Here is a 21,168-nt window from a genome sequence, read left to right on the forward strand (position 1 = left end):
GTGATAAAACAGGGCATACCAGAAGAAGAGGACAAAGAGGAGTCCACAACCTCCACCACAACGTCAGCCTCCTCCACAACAGCTTGCTCCATGGCCACCTCAGAAGCACCCTCGCTGCCCTGGCTCCTACGCTCAACACTCCTCTGACCTTTAACATCAAAAAATACAATTGTTATATGAGGCATAAAGAACATGACATGTACATATATGTGTCACAGGTTTGGACATGATGGATGCATAGAATGACACCTTGTCTTGTCCAGCTTTGCATGGACAGACATTAAAGTTGGATGAAACAAATACATCATATGTATCAAACTACATTACACCACTGCATGCTCCACTACTCCTCTGAGACTAGGGCTGGATGGCCACATTCAACATATCTCCCATCATATGTGTACATGCAATAATAATGAAGCTCACACTTACCCCTACGGATCAACCTGTGGATCCTTGCAAGTTGGGCAGTCTCCCTCAACTTCAGTACAAAACACAAAAATTCCCCAGCCTCAGCCTGCCAGCCAGCCTGCAACCAAACAAGTAGCCCTGTCAACAGTATGCGTTAAAATCAGAGGTTTTAGTTGCACAAACTTTTGGCCAAAAACATGTAGACTTCAACTTCAGGTCACACCACCGTTTTCGTAACTGGTCTTTGGACCTGGTGACCTTGAACTTGGCCTGCAAGCTCTGAACCACTTCATCCAGGATCCGGTCCTTCCTGATGTTCCTCTGCTCATATGTCCTGAGTCATAATCCTGCCGCTCCATTATCTCCACCAACTCCACCATTTCCTGTAAGGACATACAGGATGTCCTCTTGGGCCTGCTATCCTTCACCTTAGCAGCTCTGGTCTTTGGCTGTGACCTTGATTGTCCCTCCATTTTGTCAGTGTGGGTCAGTTGGTCCTTACGAAGCGGTGATCATACGCACCTGTATAAAAGGGCGTGGCATGGGTATCCGCAAGTACGATCGGGCATTCGTATTTCCGGCATCTAGGGACGCCATACCTTTCCGAACAAACGATCGCTTGTTACTCCCCTGGCTGTATGATGCCACTCACAACATCCTCCTGGTCTAGGATGTGTGTGGACATGTAGGAGTTGCCCTGACGCCGAAGATAATTGTGAAGGGTACAGCAGCAGTACAGCAATATATCCACTTTTGGTAAACTCAGGTTGATGGGAGTGTGGAGAATGCGGAATCGGTTGGCCATGATGCCAAACGCACTCTCCACCACTCTGCGTGCACGTGATAAGCGATAGTTATATATGCGCTGCTGTGCTGTCAGACCACGCATGGGAATGGGCTTAAGTAGGTGATCGCCAAGGGCAAAAGCTTCATCAGCGGCAAATACAAAATTCAGGCCATCTACGGTTTCAACAGGGTTGTTCTCCCTCAATTCCTGCAGCAGTGCAACATGTGAATACATGTCACGTTGCCGCAACCAATTCTTCATCCACAGTCTTCTACGCGATGACCTGCATTGCAGACGAGCTTGAATGAGAGAAAGACCAACAATGACAATAGCCATGCTATTCATATCCTCAGCCATCCTTTGCTTTTCAACAAGTCTGGGAAGAGGAAGAATGCTCTGGATTCTTGCCTTGTAAAGGGCATTGTACTAACGATGACGCCCAGTGCTTGGGGGTCAAACGATCACTACCGTCGGTCGATCAGAATCGTACGATTATATATACGGTCGTACGATTTACCGATCGACTTTGGTTTGTACAAGATGGGTGCATCTATCATATATCGTGCGACCATTCGATCGTCGAACGGTTCGTGTCGTACGATAATCGTTCAGTGTATGGGCACCTATACAATTCCCTTTCCAAACAGTGCAGCTCACAGAGAAAGGTTTTCAGCAACAGAGCTCTTCTCTCACTTAATCCAGAAAACCGTGGTCAGTACTAGGATTGGCCAGGTACTGATTAACAGTGGTGGTAGCAATACAGCCACTAAATGAATGATTCCTGCTGCAGTAGCAGCCAGATGTTTTTTATAAACATAGACGGTAGAAATGTATCAAAACCAGAGCAGACAGAATCTGGAGCAGTTACCCATGGGTAAAGTTCCTCTTTAAAGATCTGCTTTGAGCCTAAAGTAAATGTGGATGCAGAAAGCTATAAACTGACAACATAGGCAGCATAATAGCAAATCCACAGTACAAAGTATAGCTACTTTAAGAGACTTGGTTGTTACCTGTGCATTTCAGGCTCTAACAAATGAAAATAAGATAAAGGTTAAGCAGACATTAGAGAAAGATTGCTCTTGAAGAATGATTTAACTCCATGCAGTTGTGCGCTACAGGGGGGCAAGGGGGGCAATTGCCCCCCCTAGGTTATCACTTGCCCCCCCGTGTGCCCCCCCGCTAACAGTGGCGGCAGTCCCGGCGCTAGCGCAAGGCAAGAGAAATGGAATCCCTGTCCCAGCAGATAACTGTGCCTGGGACATTATCACACAGATATCTGCTGGTACACTGGTTCTCCCCGCTGCAGCCTCACAGACTGTCAGTGGTTTCTCCCTACAGGCTATAGTGATCTGTGTCAGTGGGGACAGATTGCCAATTACAGCCTGTAAGGAGAGCCCTCCGACAGTCTGTGAGTTCCCCCCCCGCAGTCTAATCACCTCTCTGCAGCGTCTTCGATCATCTTCTTTCCAGCAGCAGACCGCAATAGCCAGCCTGCTATTGGCTCTTTTAAATTGCAGTAGCCAATAACAGGCTGGCTATTGCACCCGCCCACTGCCAGCTGTCAATCAACAGAGGTGGACTTGATAGAAAACTTCAGGTCCCTCTTCTGCTGATTAAGCCTCTGGGTTGTACTTGCCCCCTGGGCTAAAAGCTGCCAGTCAGCCCCTGCTGATTTAATTGCACCATACAGGCTGTGAATTCAGAATCTGCCTTTCATAAGGCATACAGTATATTCAATCCAAATACAAATGGACATTTATCTAAACTGCAATGCAGAGCTGGACATACCTAGAACTAGAAGTAGTAGTTACAGGGTGGTTCAACATAGCACATTGACAACTATACTGCATGCCCTGCCCCAGAGGTTGCTACATAGTTACATAGTTAGTCAGGTTGAAAAAAGACACAAGTTCATTGAGTTCAACCTATAGAGATAAGAAAAAAAAAAGAAAGAGAAGAAAAACCTAAACCAGAACAGAACATCTAAAACAGAATGCTATGCCCACTGTTATCCACTATTGATCCAGTGAAAGGCAAAAAAAACCCCTATTAAAGTGACATTAAAGTCTCAATTTTTTTACTTATATCTACTGCTAGCAAGCAATAGATATATGCAAAAACATTTAAAAAATAAAAAAGTTACCAAATAGGTAAAAACTTACCTCTGTCTCCGCCGCTTGCTGCCTGCTGTAGAACTGTAGCTTCTCGAGCTGCCATGCAGGAGGATGTGTGCGAACACAGTGGACATCACCGGCAGGGAGAAAAGGAGAGCTACAGTGAAAGTCAATGCACGCAGCTGTAAGCGTCTTCTCAAGAGAGAACAAATTCAGTTCAGCTAATCTTTCCTCATAGCTGAGCTCCTCCATGCCTCTAATGAGTTTGGTCGCCCTTCGCTGCACTTTCTCCAGTTCCATAACATCCTATTTGTGAACAGGTGCCCAAAACTAAACTGCAGGTCTTACTGCTGCATTGTACAGGGGCAAGATTATGAGGGTTATTCACTATAGAGATGAAGGATCCAGCCGTAGCCTAGGCTGATCATTTGGCTCACTTTGGCCGCCAGAGCCCTTCGGTTCAGTTGAACCGAAGATCTGCACTACAGGCTATTCACTGTAGCCCGTACAGCAGCCAATGGCAGGCAAAGGGCTCAGCATATGTTTCGGGGTCTCAGTCGAAGCAGGGCAACCAGTCTGCTGAAACCTGCCGTCTGCCCCGTAAAGGACAACAGCTGGGCAAAGCCAGGCGAGATGTCATGGCTGGCTCCGCCCAGTTGTTGTGTAGTAATAGCAGATCAGCTACCTCAAATGACCTGAGGATGATGATCTCTCATTAAACAACAAATGGGTAGACCCGGCCGTAATGTCACGGCCTGCTCCGCCCAGTTGTTTTCATTTGCTCGGGACCTGCTAGGAGACTCTGGCAGGTGACGGTAAAATGTAAACAATTGGGTGGAGCTAGCCGTGACATTACGGCCGGCTCTACCCATTTGTTGTTTAATGAGAGATCAACTTCGGCTGAGACTATGGCTCAGCCGAGTCGAAGCATATGCTGAGCCCTTCGCCTGCCATTGGCTGCTGTACGGGCTACAGTGAATAGCTTGTACTGCAGACCTTCGGTTCAATTGAACCGAAGGGCTCTGGCGGATGTCACTGCTCGCTAGCTCCGCCCAATTGTTTATATTTTGCAGGCATCTGTCAGATTCTTCATTCTGCTGCAGGAGTTCTTTGTGTGCGATCAGGTCGACGGGCGTCAGGTTTTTTAAAATTATTTTTTACTTATTTATTATTTTTATATTTTGATTTTGCCGAGTCATCGTGGTGGATGCTGGATATCATGCTTGACCCTGGATTACGTTGGTGGATCAATTTTTTAGATTTTTTTTTACAATAAAGGATTTGTCAAAAATCCTTTGTTGCATTTTTAAAAAAAAATAAAGGATTTCTTTTAAAAGTCTGGACTTTTTATTTATTTCTTATTTAACCCTTTAGTGAATGGGTAGGGGTACAAGTACCCCTTACTTATTCACAAGGGGGGGCACATCTGGGTGCCCTTTATTAAAGGAGTACCCTGATGTGAATAAGCCCTCTGCCCGCACCCCCACAACCAACGGCCCAGGGCTTGTGGGGAAGAGGCCATTGTCTCCATCGGCACGGGGACAAGGTGCTTTTCCAGGGGGCCCCCTGGAAAAACATCCTCCCAGTGCCGAGGGCATGTGGCCTGGTATGGCAGGGACGGGGGGGGGGGGGGGGGGGTGGGGGGGGGGGGGTGGGGGGGGGGGGGGGGGGGGGGCACTCGCCTGTCACCTTAACTATTACTACCATTTATGCTAACAGGAGCTACTCCATTATTCTGAAGGCTTATACAGGATCTGACTCCATACTGCCTAAGGAAATTTACCTGAAGTACTTTGCAAATTATCCACTCTCTGCACCTATTCCGAAACTGGTCAGTTATTTAGGAGACCCTATCCCTGTGCTTGGTTGCCTGCCAGTGACTATAAAAATGCAATCAACAAATTTGCGTGCTGAATTCTACATTGGAAAAAATAGAACTGCTATTATGTGCAGGGGTCTTTTTGCTTCACTAAATCTATAATTAGTGAATATCTGGTTATTGGTTGTGGTTGTGATTGGTAGATATGCATGTTGGTGATATATATCCCTGGGAACATAAGGATTGACATCATTATGGATGTTAATTATGTTATAGGTCTACATTAAGTGGCTGGTTGTGGATACATGGAAAAGGGGCACCTCTCATTTCATGATGAAGAATCTGATGTTCCTTTCACCATCCTATCCACATTTAAATATTTGATTTAGTATTTATTAATTAGATATTATGCTTAACTAATCCCTTATAGATTTTTAGAGTATACTCTCGGCCCCCTCGGCAATTCCTTTGAATCAAGCTCCCCAGTAGTGGCATTCAGTTAGTGACTGGAGTTATCCCCATATGTGTTGACTTTATATCATCAATGCATATGTAAGAATGCTGTACACTTACCTTGTTCTAATGAACATTGTAGATTGCCTCGATTTCTTCCTGAAGAAGTTTATGCGAAGCGCGTTGAAGATCAGACCACTCGTCATTTCCTTATATTTGATGAACGTTGGTATATTGAAAAATAGGAAATATCTCTTTCTGAGTAAACCTAAGTGGCTCTGCTAGGTGTACCATACTGAAAAAACTTTGTAAAGTATATGTCTATGTTGAGACACATACTTCTATATTGTGTACTGTTGGTAGCAAAACAAATGATACACCACTTTACTACGCCGGCTAGAAAGGCCCCAACCCGCCTCCACATGACCCCCACGGATTCGCCGTGAAGCCAAGGTAAAGATGGGAGGACCCCATTGTTGTTTTACCCACCCCACAAGATGTGCAACCTTAACTCCTTGTCATCGCTGGATCCCCGACTGCTTCAAGATCTGGAGGGACCTTCTGTTTCATTGGAGCTGGTATCTAGTCACGACTTCAATTTAATAGTGAGTACTGTAAACCCTCTAAGCCACCCGCCTTATACTTTTGACTCACTTAGAATTTTTGTTTTGCTTTGTTACTATTGACACCTGAGTATTATATTGCAAATATGTATAATTCCTACCGCCTCAGGTACTGTTAGTGTTCAGTGAAATTTTAGTCTCTTTGAGACCCGCTGCTACCGAATTCCTACTCCACAGGATGAGGCTACGACAGGGTACACATTCTAGAAAGTGTTTTATTGATCCGACAGCATGTTCCTAGTTATTATGACATCTACTTCTCTGTAACACTGTAATACTTGTACACTGTAACACTGTCTGTATATTCAACATATTTGAAACAAATAAAAATGTTTTTCAAAAATAAAATAAAAATAAAAAAACAATCACAATACAATTCAAGACAAGATGGTAAGGAGGGCCCTGCCTCTTAGGCTTACAATCTAAAAGGGATGGGCAAGTGATACATGAGGAGGTAGCTGTGTGGGGATGAATTGTTTGAGAACGTGATGGTTGAATGGTTAGTTGGGAGCTGGGATAGGCTTCCCTGAAGAGATGAGTCTTTATGGATCACCTAAAGGCAATCAGAGTGGGAGGTAGTTGGACAGGTTGGGGTACAGAGTTCCAGAGGATGGGAGAGACTCTAGAGAAGTCCTGGAGGCAAGCATGGGCGGAGTTGACAAAATTGACGAAGTTGGGAGTTGACGAAATGACCTGATATAAATGCAGTTACGGCATCTGAGTTCAAGAAAGCTTGTCTTGCATGCAAGTTTAATTATGTGACATTCTACAAATTACCAAATTCATAAGTCCTGTTCAGTTACCTTACTACAGAACTAGCCATGAACTGTTCTTAGTTGATGGCTATATTTACCATGAATCTTATCTCTTGCAGTACCAGAGACCCTGTAATTGTTGTCCTGCAGGCTGGAAAATCTCTGCGCAGGGTGAGGCTGACAGTGCTCACATTCTGACAGCAGTGGTGAGATTGTAGCTGTCATTGCCAACATTCCAGCAAGTGCCATTTGCTGATTCTGCTTTAGAGAGTTTATATTTAGGTTCTTCCACAGAGACAACTGGAAACTGCTGATTTGGCATAACATTAATTAATTATTACAGTAAATAGACAGAAATTGTATTTGTCTCAAATATAACTTCTGCCACTGTATTTGCATGTATCCCCAAAGTCTTCTGCAGGGAAGGTAACCCAAATAAAAATAGAGTCTGACAATAGACCACAATTTGTTTCTTGCTCCCAATTTGTTTTACAGTGTAGCTGATTTTGTTTATTAGGAATCAAAGGGAAGATAGTAGCAGAAATGGTAGAAATAAGACCTTTTGTAGTAAATTTCCAAGTCACTGACCAAATAAAGGGGCACAATGAGCCTACAAGGGAAACAACGTTAACCATGCAGATAATGCGTGGCAATGTTGAAGATATTGAAATCTATCTTGTGGAAGCTGAAATTCCTACCTGTACTGTCCTTCCTCTGCCAACTCTACTTCTGTCCACCTTCTACCTTGTTTGTGCCACTATCCTATGTCTTTGCACCTCCACATGCAGATCACTTGGTCTCAGAGCCTAGTATTGCTCAAAGCTCAGCGGTGGCCTTTTATTTTCATGTGAAGCTGGCACTTAATACTCCTCTTGTTTTTCATAATGTGTCTGGTTGTTTCAGCTTTTATACATGTGCAAGTGACAATTTGGGTATAGAATAATCCCAATGGAATGGTATCCAGTTGGTTTTTGGTGATTTGGCATTTTTTCAAGTGTTTTCTGGATCATTAAAACATCTCAGCAAGGAATGAGTCAAGCTAAATAACCGTGCTTCTGTTTGTAGTATTATACCTCAGCGCGTATGTCAATGTCACTGTAATCAATATTTCAACACAAAGTGTGTCAAGTTTATCTTATTTTATCAATGTTATTGACAGGACTCCTGCATATTGTGATTTTTTTGCTCCTAAAACACAACAGTTATTACCTCGTGACATTTCTTCAGATTTCTCTCCAGTCAATAAGTTGACTTTAGTCTCATTAAGATATGGACAAAGGTATTATTCGACTAAACAGTGATAACACAGGCACATATTGTCTTCCAGAACACAGAAAATTTACAAGGCAACAATAGTGAGTTTGAAGATGTGTCAGTCTCCCTTCTTATTGTGAACATGAATGAAAGCGTAAAAAGGTCTAATCTTTAGAAAAAAAAAGCCAATGCAGATGAATTTTTTGATAGCCACATAAAAAGACATGTGTGGTACCCAAATAACAACCATATCAAATAAAAATTCTATCAAAACAGAGAAGGTGGTACTCATAGCCTGTGCATGTATCCCGTGGATACGGAGATATAGGCAGTTGCAGTAAAATGCAGATCTTGACTTTAAATATTAAAGATGAGATTTACTTTACCTCCCTAGACCTTCTGGCAAGCAGTAGGCCTACCCATCATTTTAAAAGACCAATAGGAAGACTCACGATGTAGGATGGTTTTTACCAAGATTGTCTTTTACAAGAAAAGTCCCGGCCAATAGGAAACATTTGGGCGGAGCTAGCTGTCACTGCTAGCTCCACCAAATTGTTTTTTTTTTTAATCCTTTTTTTTAGATTTAACATTTATTTACATTTTTTAAATCTTTTGTTCAACTTTTTTCATTGATTTCCTATTCTGCTCGGTACCACAGAGGTACCGAGCAGAATAGCTGAGCCTAACGTTGTTCAGCTCACTTCACTACGGCTCGGTTATTCACTCGGTTGCCTTCGACAGCTTTGTGAATAACCCTGCTAGAGTTTGGGTAAAACTCACTGTTGACTTGAACATGCCGTTCATCACCACTGACTTTACTTGCTTAATGGTTGTTCGAGGTCAGTGACCTATAAAATAAATTTGCTTGCTGCCATATGTCAGTGGGGATTTGGAAATATGTTTCTGTCTTGGGTGCAAGTCATCTTCTTGCACCACTGTGACCCCTAGTTGTCTGTCCTAGTGTTGGGAACCTTAACAAAGTTATACCACTGTGTCATTGTCAAAACTTCTCTGTTGTACTGTTGTCTTCAGCTCTGAATAATAAAGCTTTTGTAAAAGAGAGTACTGAAGCCAGAGACAGACTGACAGACAGTTAACTTTGTCTAAAATTATTTAGCAACAGCCTACATATTTCTCTGCAGTATACTTTGTAAAATAAGCTAGGCTTAGTCATTCATAAGGCAATAATCATAGCAGAGAAGGCCATAAGAAGCAAATCTTGTATTAGTTATCACTCATCGACTTAAGAACTGCACTTGAGGACATGACACCCCAAAAAAACTGTTAACTGCAACTTTGGACTTTGGCTACTTCTATGTATGTGCTCACCTAAAGGAATAAAAAATATTATACAGTGAAATAAAATGTCACATTTAAGCCTAATATTTAGTATTAGGCTTAATTGTACAAATTGACAAATTGTAGGTGTAAAAGATCAAATTCCCACATCTTTACAGACACATCTTGATACATGTGCCTAGAAAGTCATCAGAGGTGCATCTAGTGCAACAGGAATGAGTTCCATTGAGGTGCATATCACTGATCTAGACATCTATGCATGCATTCCAGGCTGAGTTTAATCCAGTGGACAATTGGGGCTAAATATCGGAAGACAAAGCAAAACTGTCGTGATTGAGCCCACAGATCTCTTATTATCTGATAAAGCCCTTAATTTAACACATAATACAACTTATATAACAATAAGGATTGTTTACTTACATTAATAATAAAGGACATAGAAGAGTAGAACAGAGTAGTAGAACAGAAATGTATAATTTATTATGGAAACATTATGCTGAGTTAAATATTTCAAGGGTAAATTATTAACTTAATCTCTCTTAATGCAATTTACTACCTCAATTTTATGTTTCATTCAGGCATCACCAAATTGTTGGGCCCAATATACACTGATTTTAGGGAGATCACATTCAATGCTTGTCATACATGGATTCTTTGGTGTGGGGTAGGAAACACTGATTGATAATTTGTTTGCAGACCAGTACCAACTAGTTGTAGTAAGTTTGCAGAACACATTGAAGCCCATCCATGTAGCATATGAGATTAATTTAGCAAATGCATAGTATTCAAAGTGTTCACTGTCAGAAGAGACATCAGTGATACCTCACCCTACATAAAATCAGTCAATATTTATAAAATGGGGAGCTCAGAGGCTGAGGGCGTGGTGTGTACTTAGCCTAAGGCATTTAATGATTTACTGTATAGTGTAAGCAAATGACTGAAATAAACATATTGATCCAGACAGCAGTCACTGCCATAGCACTATTTTCAAGATAGTTGTCATGAACATATTCTACCATGGACATTACTGCAGTGGTGGTTTCTTCACAAGTAGGCTTAATTTGATCCGGGGGAAGCTGGAATCCATAGGTACCATTGTCTCTTAGCTCAAAGGTATATGAAAATGTTATTCCAATGTCAGTTGCCCAATCTCCAGATGAACCAGAATCATAATAACCTAAAGGATAAAACAAGAACATTATATATATATATAAAACAAATGGATAATTGACCATACGCTACAGCAACCATCATCAATCTACAACCTGCAGGATACTGCCCATTGCAACACATTTTCTGCTTCAGTAGGTATGAGCTTTGGGTTTTGGTTGAACATAAGTTAAACCAGAACCCAAGTTGTTCACAGTTCAAGGAAACTGCAAACTAATGTGTGTGCTCTAACCAATTACCTATAAGGCACTTCCCGACCTCTGAACTGTGACCAGGTTGCTTAAAAGGGCTTATCATGGGGAATTTCTTATGTTCCAACCCCCTCTCTATAAAAGTCATTGTTCTCAGCAGTCTTTGGTCAGTGTATGTTAGAGTATGCAGGTAGAGATTATGGAGTGTTTGCAATGAGAGATACAGTGCTAGACTCTGCGCTGTATTGTTTTACATTACAGTGAATTGCAGTCTGGTAGGCTTCATAGTGTGAACTACCTTAGGACTACCTTTTTATGTGTGTGCAATAACCTTAGTTTCTGGTTAGCTGCTGCCCCCCCCCCTTGCAGTTTTTCATATTTATTTTTTACTTTCAGTTAGGTATGAAAAAAAACACACAAAAAATCATTGGGGTTTGGTGTTTTAGTGCCTGTTGTGCCTGTTTTTAAATGAATATAGGGGATTGTTTAGCCTTATTAGTAGTGATGGGCCGAACACCACCCGGTTCGGTTCGCATTGGAACTTTAGAACATGGAAAAAGTTCGAACTCAATGCAAGTCTATGAGGCTAGAACTTTGAAAATCAAATGTCCCCAATTTGAAGCCTTATATGCAATGTATTGGCCATAAAAAATGTATGGGGATTTGGGTACTGCTCTGCGGTATGTGAATCAATGAAAAAAAACACTTTTAAAAAATAAAGTTTTTAAAGGAGCAGTGATTTTAACATCACTTAAAGGGTAACAATAAAAATGAAAAATTCCTTTAAATATCGTGCCTGCGGGGGTCCCCTTTAACTGCCTGTGAAATAGCGCATCTGTACAATGTATAGAACCTGCTGCAGCAAAACTGACATTTCTAAAGGAAAAAAAATGAATTTTTTTTAAAGCGTGCAGTTCCCCTTCCCAAACAATACCAGACACTTTAGGTCTGGTAAGAATATTAGGAGGGACCCCAATTTAATGAAACAAATAAAAAAATGTGTGGGGTTCCCCCCAAAAGTCATACCAGACCCTTAAGGTTTGGTAGGAATTTTAGGCTGGACCCCATGTAAAAAAAAACAAATAAAAAAGTGTGTGTTGTTCCCCCTTAAAGTTATACCAGGCCCTTAAGGTCTGGTAGGAATTTTAAGGAGGTACCCCACCCCCAAAAATGGGTGGGGGGGGAAACGTGGGGTACCCCTAAAATCCCTAACCAGGCCTGGCAGGGCAGGAAAGGGGGGGCGAGTGAGCGCCCCCCCTCCCCGCGATACCAGGCCACATGCCCTCTGCACAGGGAGGGTGCTTTTTCAGGGTTGTCCATGGAAAAACACCTTGTCCCCGTGCCGATGGGGACAAGGGCTTCTTCCTCACAAGCCCTGGAGAGTTGGTTGTCGGGGTGCGGGCAGTGGGCTTATGCACATCAGGGTACACCAAGATGCGGCCCCCCCTTGTGAATGAGTAAGGGGTACTTGTACCCCTACCCATTTACAGAAGGGTTAAATAAAAGTTTTAAAAAAGAGGCCACACTTATTCCTTTATTAGAAAAAAACTGTTATTTAAAAAAAAAATTGATCCACTGATGTAATCCAGGGTCAATCACGACGTCCATCGTTGTCCACAATGATGACGACGACTCGACGAAATAAAAAATTAAACAAACAATACAAAAATAAATATAAATAATTTAAAAAAACCATGACGACAGCCGTCCCGTCTACTGCGATGAACACCCGCCACAGAATCGCATTTTGACAGATGTCGGCAACTTATAAACAATTGAGCCGAGCTAGCAGCTAGCTCCGCCCAACTGTTTCTAGTTGTAACAGGTGAGCCATGATTGAGTCATCATGACTTTGCCAAATCATGGCTCTCACAGTTCTCTGTGCCCTGATTGGGCAAAGTCTTGCACCTGACCCGTGGTCAGGTGCAAGGCTTTAGCCAATCAGGGATCACAAGGCACAGTGCCTTGTGCGAGACACTCGGTAGGCAAACATTAGTAATATACAGGGGTACAGGTACTCCTAGAATGAGATCCTAATAGGTTGGACTTGATGGACTAATGTCTTTATTCAACCTCAAATACTATGTAACTATGTATTAGCCGAACACACGAACTGCCGATGATCGAGTCGAACTCACGTTCGAACATCAAGCCCACCACTATTAAAATTGGGCTTCGGAGCATGAGCTGTTTTTTTTTTTACTATTAACACATGCTAGAGGTCAATGTTGATTTAAACCTGGAGTTGGGCTTGAACCTGAATATTTTAGTTTAAGGGGTCATTGAATATTAAGCATAAACTGTGATTTTTTTTTCATTTGGCATTTACCCATGAAACATACAAAATATATTATTAATTGCACAGTAAATGTGTTTGACATGCAAACTCTTTACTCTGCACATCGTATCTCCTGCTGTTAATTGTTATTTTCTATTCTGTAGCTTGGAAGCTATAAGATACAGTCATTCAAACGGTTTATCTCTAGTACATTGTTAGGCCCCTTTCACATGGGTGGGGGTCCATTCTGATCAGCAGATAGACAGATTGGAGCAGAACGGAAAGAACATTCACAAGATGGAGAAAAAAACAGCATGGTTGTAAATCGACATGCATCCATTTACATCATTTACCTCTAATCCATCACATTTAGGTTGGAAGAAATGGAACAGTATAAAAGTCTTTTCCTTTTTTTTTTTTTAACCTAGATGGACTTAGAAACGGGATGTAAATGGACATACGTCCATTCACATTCACCTGCCCACAGACTAACATTGAGCTACTGTCTGAAAAACGGACAGGAGGATTTTAGTAGAATTTGATAATCTTTGTCTTCTTATTGCCTATATAAAGAGAAGTCTGGTAAAACCTGTGATAATTAATATGCACTAATTTACTCACCAATTACAGAAGCTGAAGCTCCAACTGCATATTCGTTATTGTGTTTTTCCTTCATTTTTTCATTAGCTTTTGTTGCAACCTTCATCTACAGAGACAATTACAGATATCACTATTTTTATCTCGCAACAAATGTGTGTCTTTGAATCATTTTGCAAATTAATTTTATTAATGTACACAAAGCTACAGAGAAAAAAAATGTTTATGTTGTTTACAATAATGTTCTAACATGTTTTTAAAATAGGTTTAGAACCCATTATCTGGCAATATATGTTTAAATAAATCATTAAATATCACTTAAATATTATCTAAAATAATCACTAAAATATTGTTTAAAAAAATCAGATACGTAAATAAGTGCAAGCAAATGGAAAATGCTGTTTTATTCATCAGAACAGGTGATTTATTGTGATATTTACTTTTTTGTTTAATCATCCATTTTATTATGCTGTTCATGGTGAGTACATTCGAATAAAATCTTATTACCTTAGGTTCATCATAAAAACATAAAACCTTATAACCTTGGGTTCATTATAGAAGCTTACTAAGTAAGGAGCAAAAATAACCAAGGTGCATCAAGTTCAAACTATTCTGACATGGTTGATCAAGAAGCCAAAGTAAAATTCAATAAGGCAGATGCTAATTAAACCTTATTGTGGACAACTTCAATCATTCTTCTTGACACCATGACATTCAGATTAGTTTCTTTGATCAACCACTCAGCTGATGAATTCTAATAATTTCATTTGGAAGTAAATTTTCTAGCATACAGCGTGTGTATATATATATATATATATACAGTATACATGAAAGAAGAAAAGTTAACAAAACTGGAGTTTATCTTTATTTAGAAATATGCTGCAGCCCATCACTAAGTAAATAAAAACAATGCTCCATCTCAGATTCAAGCAGTTTAGATCCCCAAAACATTTGTCCCACAAATTGTGAAATCAAAATTATGTTTTATGCAATTGTGTGGGTGTTTGGTGTGTGAGGTAGTGCATGTGTGAGAGTTGAATGCAAGTTAAAGTGAAAGTACAGCCTTTTTATAGCTTTGCATACAGTGGAGAGGATTAGAACTCCAGGTTTACACCTAAATATGGGTATAACATGAAACATGGTAATAAATGTGGAATTCGCTCAAACTCAACTTGGTACTTTGGGCAAATCTATCTCACTCTGTATTTATTTTTGCACTCTGTAGTAGTCATTAGAGAAGGGTATGCCACCTAATGTATTAGCAGCACTTCTCTTGTTTTAGACTTGGAGTCCTAAAATTTTCAAATAAAAGACTTAGGGGTTTATTCACAAAGCTGCCGAAGGCAGCCGAGTGAATAGCCCAGCCGAAGTGAAGTGAGACGAACGCTGTTCGGCTATTCACTTCAGTCTTGTACGGCTGATTTCAGCCGTACATCGTCTAAAATCACCCGTACATCTGCTGCCTTTGGCTGCCTTCGGTCAGTCGAACATGCTCTGCATGCAGTTTGAAGTGCAGCAGTTTGACTCAGGTGATCAAACATCTGGATCGGCTGTGCCGAAGCTCCAGCAGCTCACTGGCTGCCATTCACCCCTATTCTCATAGGTGCCGAACGGCAGTGAGTGAATAACCAAATGCCGCCGAGCAGTATTCGGCTCGCCTATTCTGCTCGGTATCTCCGAGGTACCGAGCAGAATAGAAAAGAAGTGAAAACAATGAGAAAAAAAAGTTGCAAAATTATTTCTCTGACCTTTCTCTGTGCTTTGGGTGTCACTACGGCTCAGTCGAGTCAAAGCATATACCTTCGGCTCGGATGAGCTGCTCGGCTGCCTTCAGCTGCTGTACGAGCTATTGTGAATAGCCTGTACAGCAGCCCTTCGGGTCGACTGAAGCAAAGGGCAAAGGTCGTCGAAGAGAGCCGAACGATCAGCCGAAGCTACGGCTGGATCCTTCGGCTCTTTAGTGAATAACCACCACATTGTTTTGCCAGTATCCCATGCGCAAGTGCATGAAGGAGCCTTCATCTTTGCTCTGCTCTGCCCTGCTGCTGTACTCCAAATGGCGTCAATTCATAGAGGCTGAATTATTGAAGAAACTGAGAATGTACACACAATTATCGAGTCATTAGCAGATGAAATTAGTAGGGATTTTCTTTTCACATGATTGTATTCAATAGAGATGCACCGATACCGATACTGGTATCGGTGCCGATACCAAGTATTTGGGTGAGTACTCGTACTCGCCCAAATGCTCTGATACCTAGCACGAGTACTTCCTGTATCAGGAAGCCGGGCAGCGGGTCATTACACGCTGCCCGGTTTCCTTATTGGCCGGGAAACTACTCCATACTCTCTCGTCACTTGTGATGAGAGAGCATGGAGCCGACTTCCCGGCAAATCAGGAAGCCGGGTAGCGTGTAATGACGCGCTGCCCGCCTTCCTGATTGGTCAGAAAGCTAGCCGGAAGTCGGGTGCCGTGTAATGACGCAGCACCCGGCATTCTGATTGGCCGGGAAGCTGGCGTCATGTTCCCTCGTCATCTCATGAATCATAATATTAAGAAACTGACCTAAAATCATTAGTTTGTATTGCTTTAGAAAAAATGTGACCTGGTCCTTTAGGAAAAAGTATCGGTAATTGGTATCGGCGAGTACTTGATCAAAAGTATCGGTACTCATACTCGGTCTTAAAAAAGTGGTATCGGTGCATCCCTAGTATTCAATGTATTGTGTGAACATTCTCAATTCCTTTAGTAAATCAGCCTCATCGTAATTTCACATGGGGGTGAGAGGCTAATAAACCAGAAGTTGGGTGTATTATACAGCAAGGTTGCTTTAAGCAGTACAAAAAGCAGCGGTTTACCAAATCCTAGCAGGGTAAGAGGGCAGTGGTTTAGACAGCAGTCCATTCACAGCTGTAACTTTTTCACATATGATTACTGCTATATGTACAGCACACATGTAATGTAATAAGATTGTTAAGCATACTATGTTCAAGGATAATTAATTTATGGCCAAATAAATGACAGCACACATCTGAAAAAAGGCAGATTTAGGTTTTTACATTTCTACACACATGCCAGCAAGCTGTAATTTTGTTACTTAATGATATAGCTAGTGTACAATTACTGCTGCAGAAGCAAACACACTCAAACACATGCTGTTACTTACCATTAACTCATGGTCTTTTGAAACGTCATCTTTGTAACCATATGGGAGGAGGATCATTTTCCCATAGGAATGCATAGTAAGGTAAAATACAATACTAGGCTTGATGCTTTCTATAAGACCAGCCAATGCTTTTGTTTCAAGTTCTGAAGCTGGAGATGGCCCACAAAAAGTATTGGTGCTACAGTTTCTTGAAGCACCAATAGCTGGATAAGGGTAAAAAGAATACAATATTAAATTATGCTGTGGGGTTGAATCAATAAAAGAGTACATTTTCACTTAGCCGAATTAATGAGATTGTGAATTAAATGGCTGTGCTGACTTCAGTCATCCAATTATGTGCAAGCAAAAATCCTGTTTTTTTTTTCCTTGTACATAATTGGACATTCTTTGCAAAGTTGATCTTTAATTTTTTTCACTTTATACACAAGAAAAATCAGGGTAAATTTTGTTCTTTTGTGTGAGCAGTAACAGGAACAGTATTATATAGCTATAGAGCATCACTATCAGTATATATAGTGGGGTCAGTATGTTTAACATTAGATATTTTAAATCCAACAAATTCTTATCTTTGATATGTGCTGTTAACCTTTAAAAACACACACACAAATATAAACTTATACCAATGTTTAAAACATTATATTTCTGTTCCAGTATGTAAATTGTAATTCACAAAAAAGAAAAGGCTGTGATATAGTCAAATGATAGATCAATCAAATAACTATGTCTCACAGGATAACATACCATCCTCTTTGCAAAGAGTCTGTGGATTCATTGTAATTGGACAATATAGAAATCTGATTAGTACACTAGAACAGCTATTGCAGAGGGCTGTAGGATCTGTACAAACTGGTAAAATGTCCTAAAAGACTCAGAGCATCTCTAACATGTTTTGCTGGAAAAGTGTTATCAGATAGCATGGCAGAAGCTGTCTGCCATCAGGCTCATTGTGCCTGATTGAAACCTTTGAAAGAGCCCTATGGAGTGAGGTGGATGAGTCACTATTTTGACTTATTTCAAAATAGTGTAAATGTAAACTTACACTTTTACATTTAAGACCCTGGAAAACATGCAAAAAGAGCCAAGAAAGCTACCTGCTGGCTGAATGAAGAATATACAATATTTATATGTAATATTTCATATATACCTAACTAGAATAGAAATAGAAAAGTTCAAGATATTTTAATTCTATCTATATTATACAAGAAAATGTATACAAAACCACTATGTACTTCCTTTAAAAGAGCAATGGATGTTTTCTGTTCTGCTTTTCCCAGGGCGTATTGTCCTTGACTCTACTGCCAAGCAAGTCTGCAGCTGTAGGATTTAGAGTGAAGTGGTTGACAACAGGTGTGAACTGCCCAGGCTGCCTCTGGAGAAGGTACCTAATTGTGACTATGTCTGTGGTACCTAGGCTTATGGCATTACCTCAGATCATCCTCTCTGCCTCTTTTTCACCTTTACTGTTGGTTCTTTTTCTGTCTTTGGTTATAATGCTACAAAATGAAGAGGCAACCACAGCATGTTCATCGGAAACCACTGTGATATTTGCCTAAAGTCAAAGGTGCTGATTTATTTGGAAGCCTGAATCACGTAACCCAGGTCCACTGCCTGGTGCTCTGATTTTAGCAGTACTTGATCTATTAATGCTCTGCCTTCTCTTCCTCTATCAATATTCCATGGTTAGCTATATTTACTCCCCACCCATACCCTACTTACATACCCTCTGCTATGGTCAGCTTCCACTCTACCCCTTCTATACCCTCCTGACCCACATAAATTGCCATTCTACCTTCTCTGACCTGCTCCCTCTCCTATCACTGTTGAGCTGCCATTCTACCTCCCCTTTTTCCCACAATGGCTCTTGTTCTCCCAGCTTACCAGCTTCCTTTCTGCCTTTTATAACCACCATAATCAGTTTACAGTTTGCAAGAGATATACACTTGGCCAAATAATATGTGCCAGTTAAATTGTCTAAATGGGCAGTACAGGTGAAACTCGAATAATTAGAATATCGTGCAAAAGTAATGGCAGTAATTGCTGCAAAAGGGGCCCAAACCAAGTACTGAGTACATATGCATGCTTGTACTTTTCAGAGGTCCTATATTGTTCTATGTACAATCCTTGTTTTATTGATTGCATGTAATATTTTCATTTTCTGAGATTGTGGATTTGGGGTTCTTGGGGTTTTCATGAGCTGTAAGCCATAATCATCACAATTATGACAAATCACGGCTTGAACTATCTTGCTTTGCATGTAATGAGTCTATCTCATATATTAGTTTCACCTTTTAAGTTGCATTAGTGAAATAAATGCACTTTGCACGATATTCTAATTATTCAAGTTTCACCTGTAATGCATGCCTGTGTGCTAGGGTTCAGTAAGAATGAACATAGATGCCAGATCTCAAACAAATGGTCAGCAAGCGCGGAAAACTTTACTTTTCAAGCATAACACCACGAACATGTCATCTTAATTAAGGGTCATGTGTGGTCCTGAAACATCATCTACATTATGTTTGACAAAGTTTTCATCATTTGGGGACCATTTGCTGGTGGGCAGGCGTGTATTTACATTTGGATTTGTAGTGCCTCCTTTGCTAAGCACTGACCCTCTACTTGTGGCCTTGGAATGTTGTGTATGGACTTTTCTATACTAGGACTCACTTGGATGCAGGAAATCCATTCAGTCTAAATTCCCATTAAATTAACACATTTATGAATAGGCGTTAGTTTGCTAGTTTTCTTGATCTTGTGATCTAGAAATGACCAGTGCTTATAACCTTTTTGGTGCGATTAAAAAATGCAAAGCTATATTTCTCTCATCTTAGTACTATAATTTTTCAAAAAGGTCTGGATATGGGCTGGCTGTGTGGTTAGGAGTGCCTCTTAGAAAATGGTCATCTCACTTGAAGGTTCGTTTAAGTTGTTTGTTTGAACAATAAGTAGTGAGTTCAGAAAAAGCTGTACTTAGGGCCAGAGCTGGATGAATGCTGCGTGTCAGGGTGACCTATTTGCAGTGAACGTCACTTGAGGGTACTGCTGCACTCCTTACCGGATGCACACCATTGAGTTGTATCAAAGAAAATTCTTATTTATTGATGCAAGAGGTCACATTACAAAATGCAATGTTTTGGGGGCCACGCAGGGTCCCCTTCATATTAAACCTAAAGAAGGGGACTCGCATGGCCCCAAAATATTGCATTTTGTAATGTGACAACTTGCTTCAATAAAGAAGAATTTTCTTTGACACAAATCAATGGTGTGCTGGTGACGTTCCTGACACTGTTTGCAGTAAAGACTGGATCTCGGTAATGCCGACAGTCAGCTCACATTTGCTCATATGCTCTATTCATGACGATAAATATTATTTTTATAATACAAATCTCTCTTTTACCAACCCAAACTTAGAATAGGTTTTGCCACTTCACAGGCACTATCCACTTGCATTAAACAGTATTTGAACTGATTGCTCTACTCGTAAGCAGAAGACTAGAGTTAATTTACAAATGGTGCAGTAATTACAATGTTCAACAAGATTTTTTGCTTAGTGAACATACTTTACACTACAATGTAGTCATTGTTATTAGTCTATTTCTTTGATTAATAAATCAGTGTAAGGAACCCTTCTGTGGGAACCCTTCACCAATAAATCATACTGGTAGCTACTTAATCTAGTCAGGCATTTAAATGAATCCACTTACTGCACCACTGGACATCAAAATTGCGATTTAGGTCTACCCCATAGCAGGTTCCATTATTGAATGGTGCACGATTTTTTCTCCAAAGACGTTCCTGAAGATGAAACATGACACTTATTATTATAATAATACTTAATAATACTTACGCATTATTTTATTATTTTTTATGAAATATGTTTTGTTTTTAAATACAGTGATATTTAAACATAAATTAATGTATATCAATTTTATAAGTTTAACTTCACTTTTGTTAAAACATAAATGATTTCTATCCAAACCATTTTGGAATTTCAATATTAAAAATTACCTTTTGATTTTGATCAGCTATGATTTCCTATAACTGTCAAACAATTTCAAATGACCTTTCTTTTTCAATATGGCAAATGGGGAAATTTTTTATTTGTATAGAACTCCCCCTGAAATGCTTTTTTTCTCTTATTGCAACTATGGAATTGGTCAAGTCAGAACTCCATACTCAGCATAGAGGAAAGAGGAAGTGATAGGAATTCAAATCTCTATTACAGCTGAACAGCAGGAGGGAGGAGTCTGTTA

General features: G+C 40.5%; 2 protein-coding genes across 2 annotated transcripts in view; both read right to left on the reverse strand.

The window, feature by feature from the left end:
- LOC108790162 (carboxypeptidase O-like) overlaps nt 1–884 on the reverse strand; it is a 37,221-nt gene extending 36,337 nt beyond the window's left edge. Inside the window, exons 1-2 of the mRNA XM_018560376.1 lie at nt 635–884; nt 20–148 (exon numbers count right to left, since the gene is read on the reverse strand). Coding sequence (XP_018415878.1) covers nt 20–148; nt 635–884 — 379 coding nt within the window. The remainder of the gene's footprint in view (nt 1–19; nt 149–634) is intronic.
- Nucleotides 885–10,368: 9,484 nt separating this feature from the next.
- The window catches only part of LOC108790190 (carboxypeptidase O-like), a 37,562-nt gene continuing 26,762 nt past the window's right edge, over nt 10,369–21,168 (reverse strand). The window contains exons 8-11 of the mRNA XM_018560401.1: nt 20,620–20,710; nt 16,919–17,121; nt 13,776–13,860; nt 10,369–10,692 (exon numbers count right to left, since the gene is read on the reverse strand). Of these exons, the coding sequence (XP_018415903.1) occupies nt 10,421–10,692; nt 13,776–13,860; nt 16,919–17,121; nt 20,620–20,710 (651 nt within the window). The 3' untranslated portion in view covers nt 10,369–10,420. The remainder of the gene's footprint in view (nt 10,693–13,775; nt 13,861–16,918; nt 17,122–20,619; nt 20,711–21,168) is intronic.

Source organism: Nanorana parkeri, unplaced genomic scaffold (assembly GCF_000935625.1).
Source record: "Nanorana parkeri isolate BGI_ZX_2015 unplaced genomic scaffold, ASM93562v1 scaffold453, whole genome shotgun sequence".
NCBI lineage: Eukaryota > Metazoa > Chordata > Amphibia > Anura > Dicroglossidae > Nanorana > Nanorana parkeri.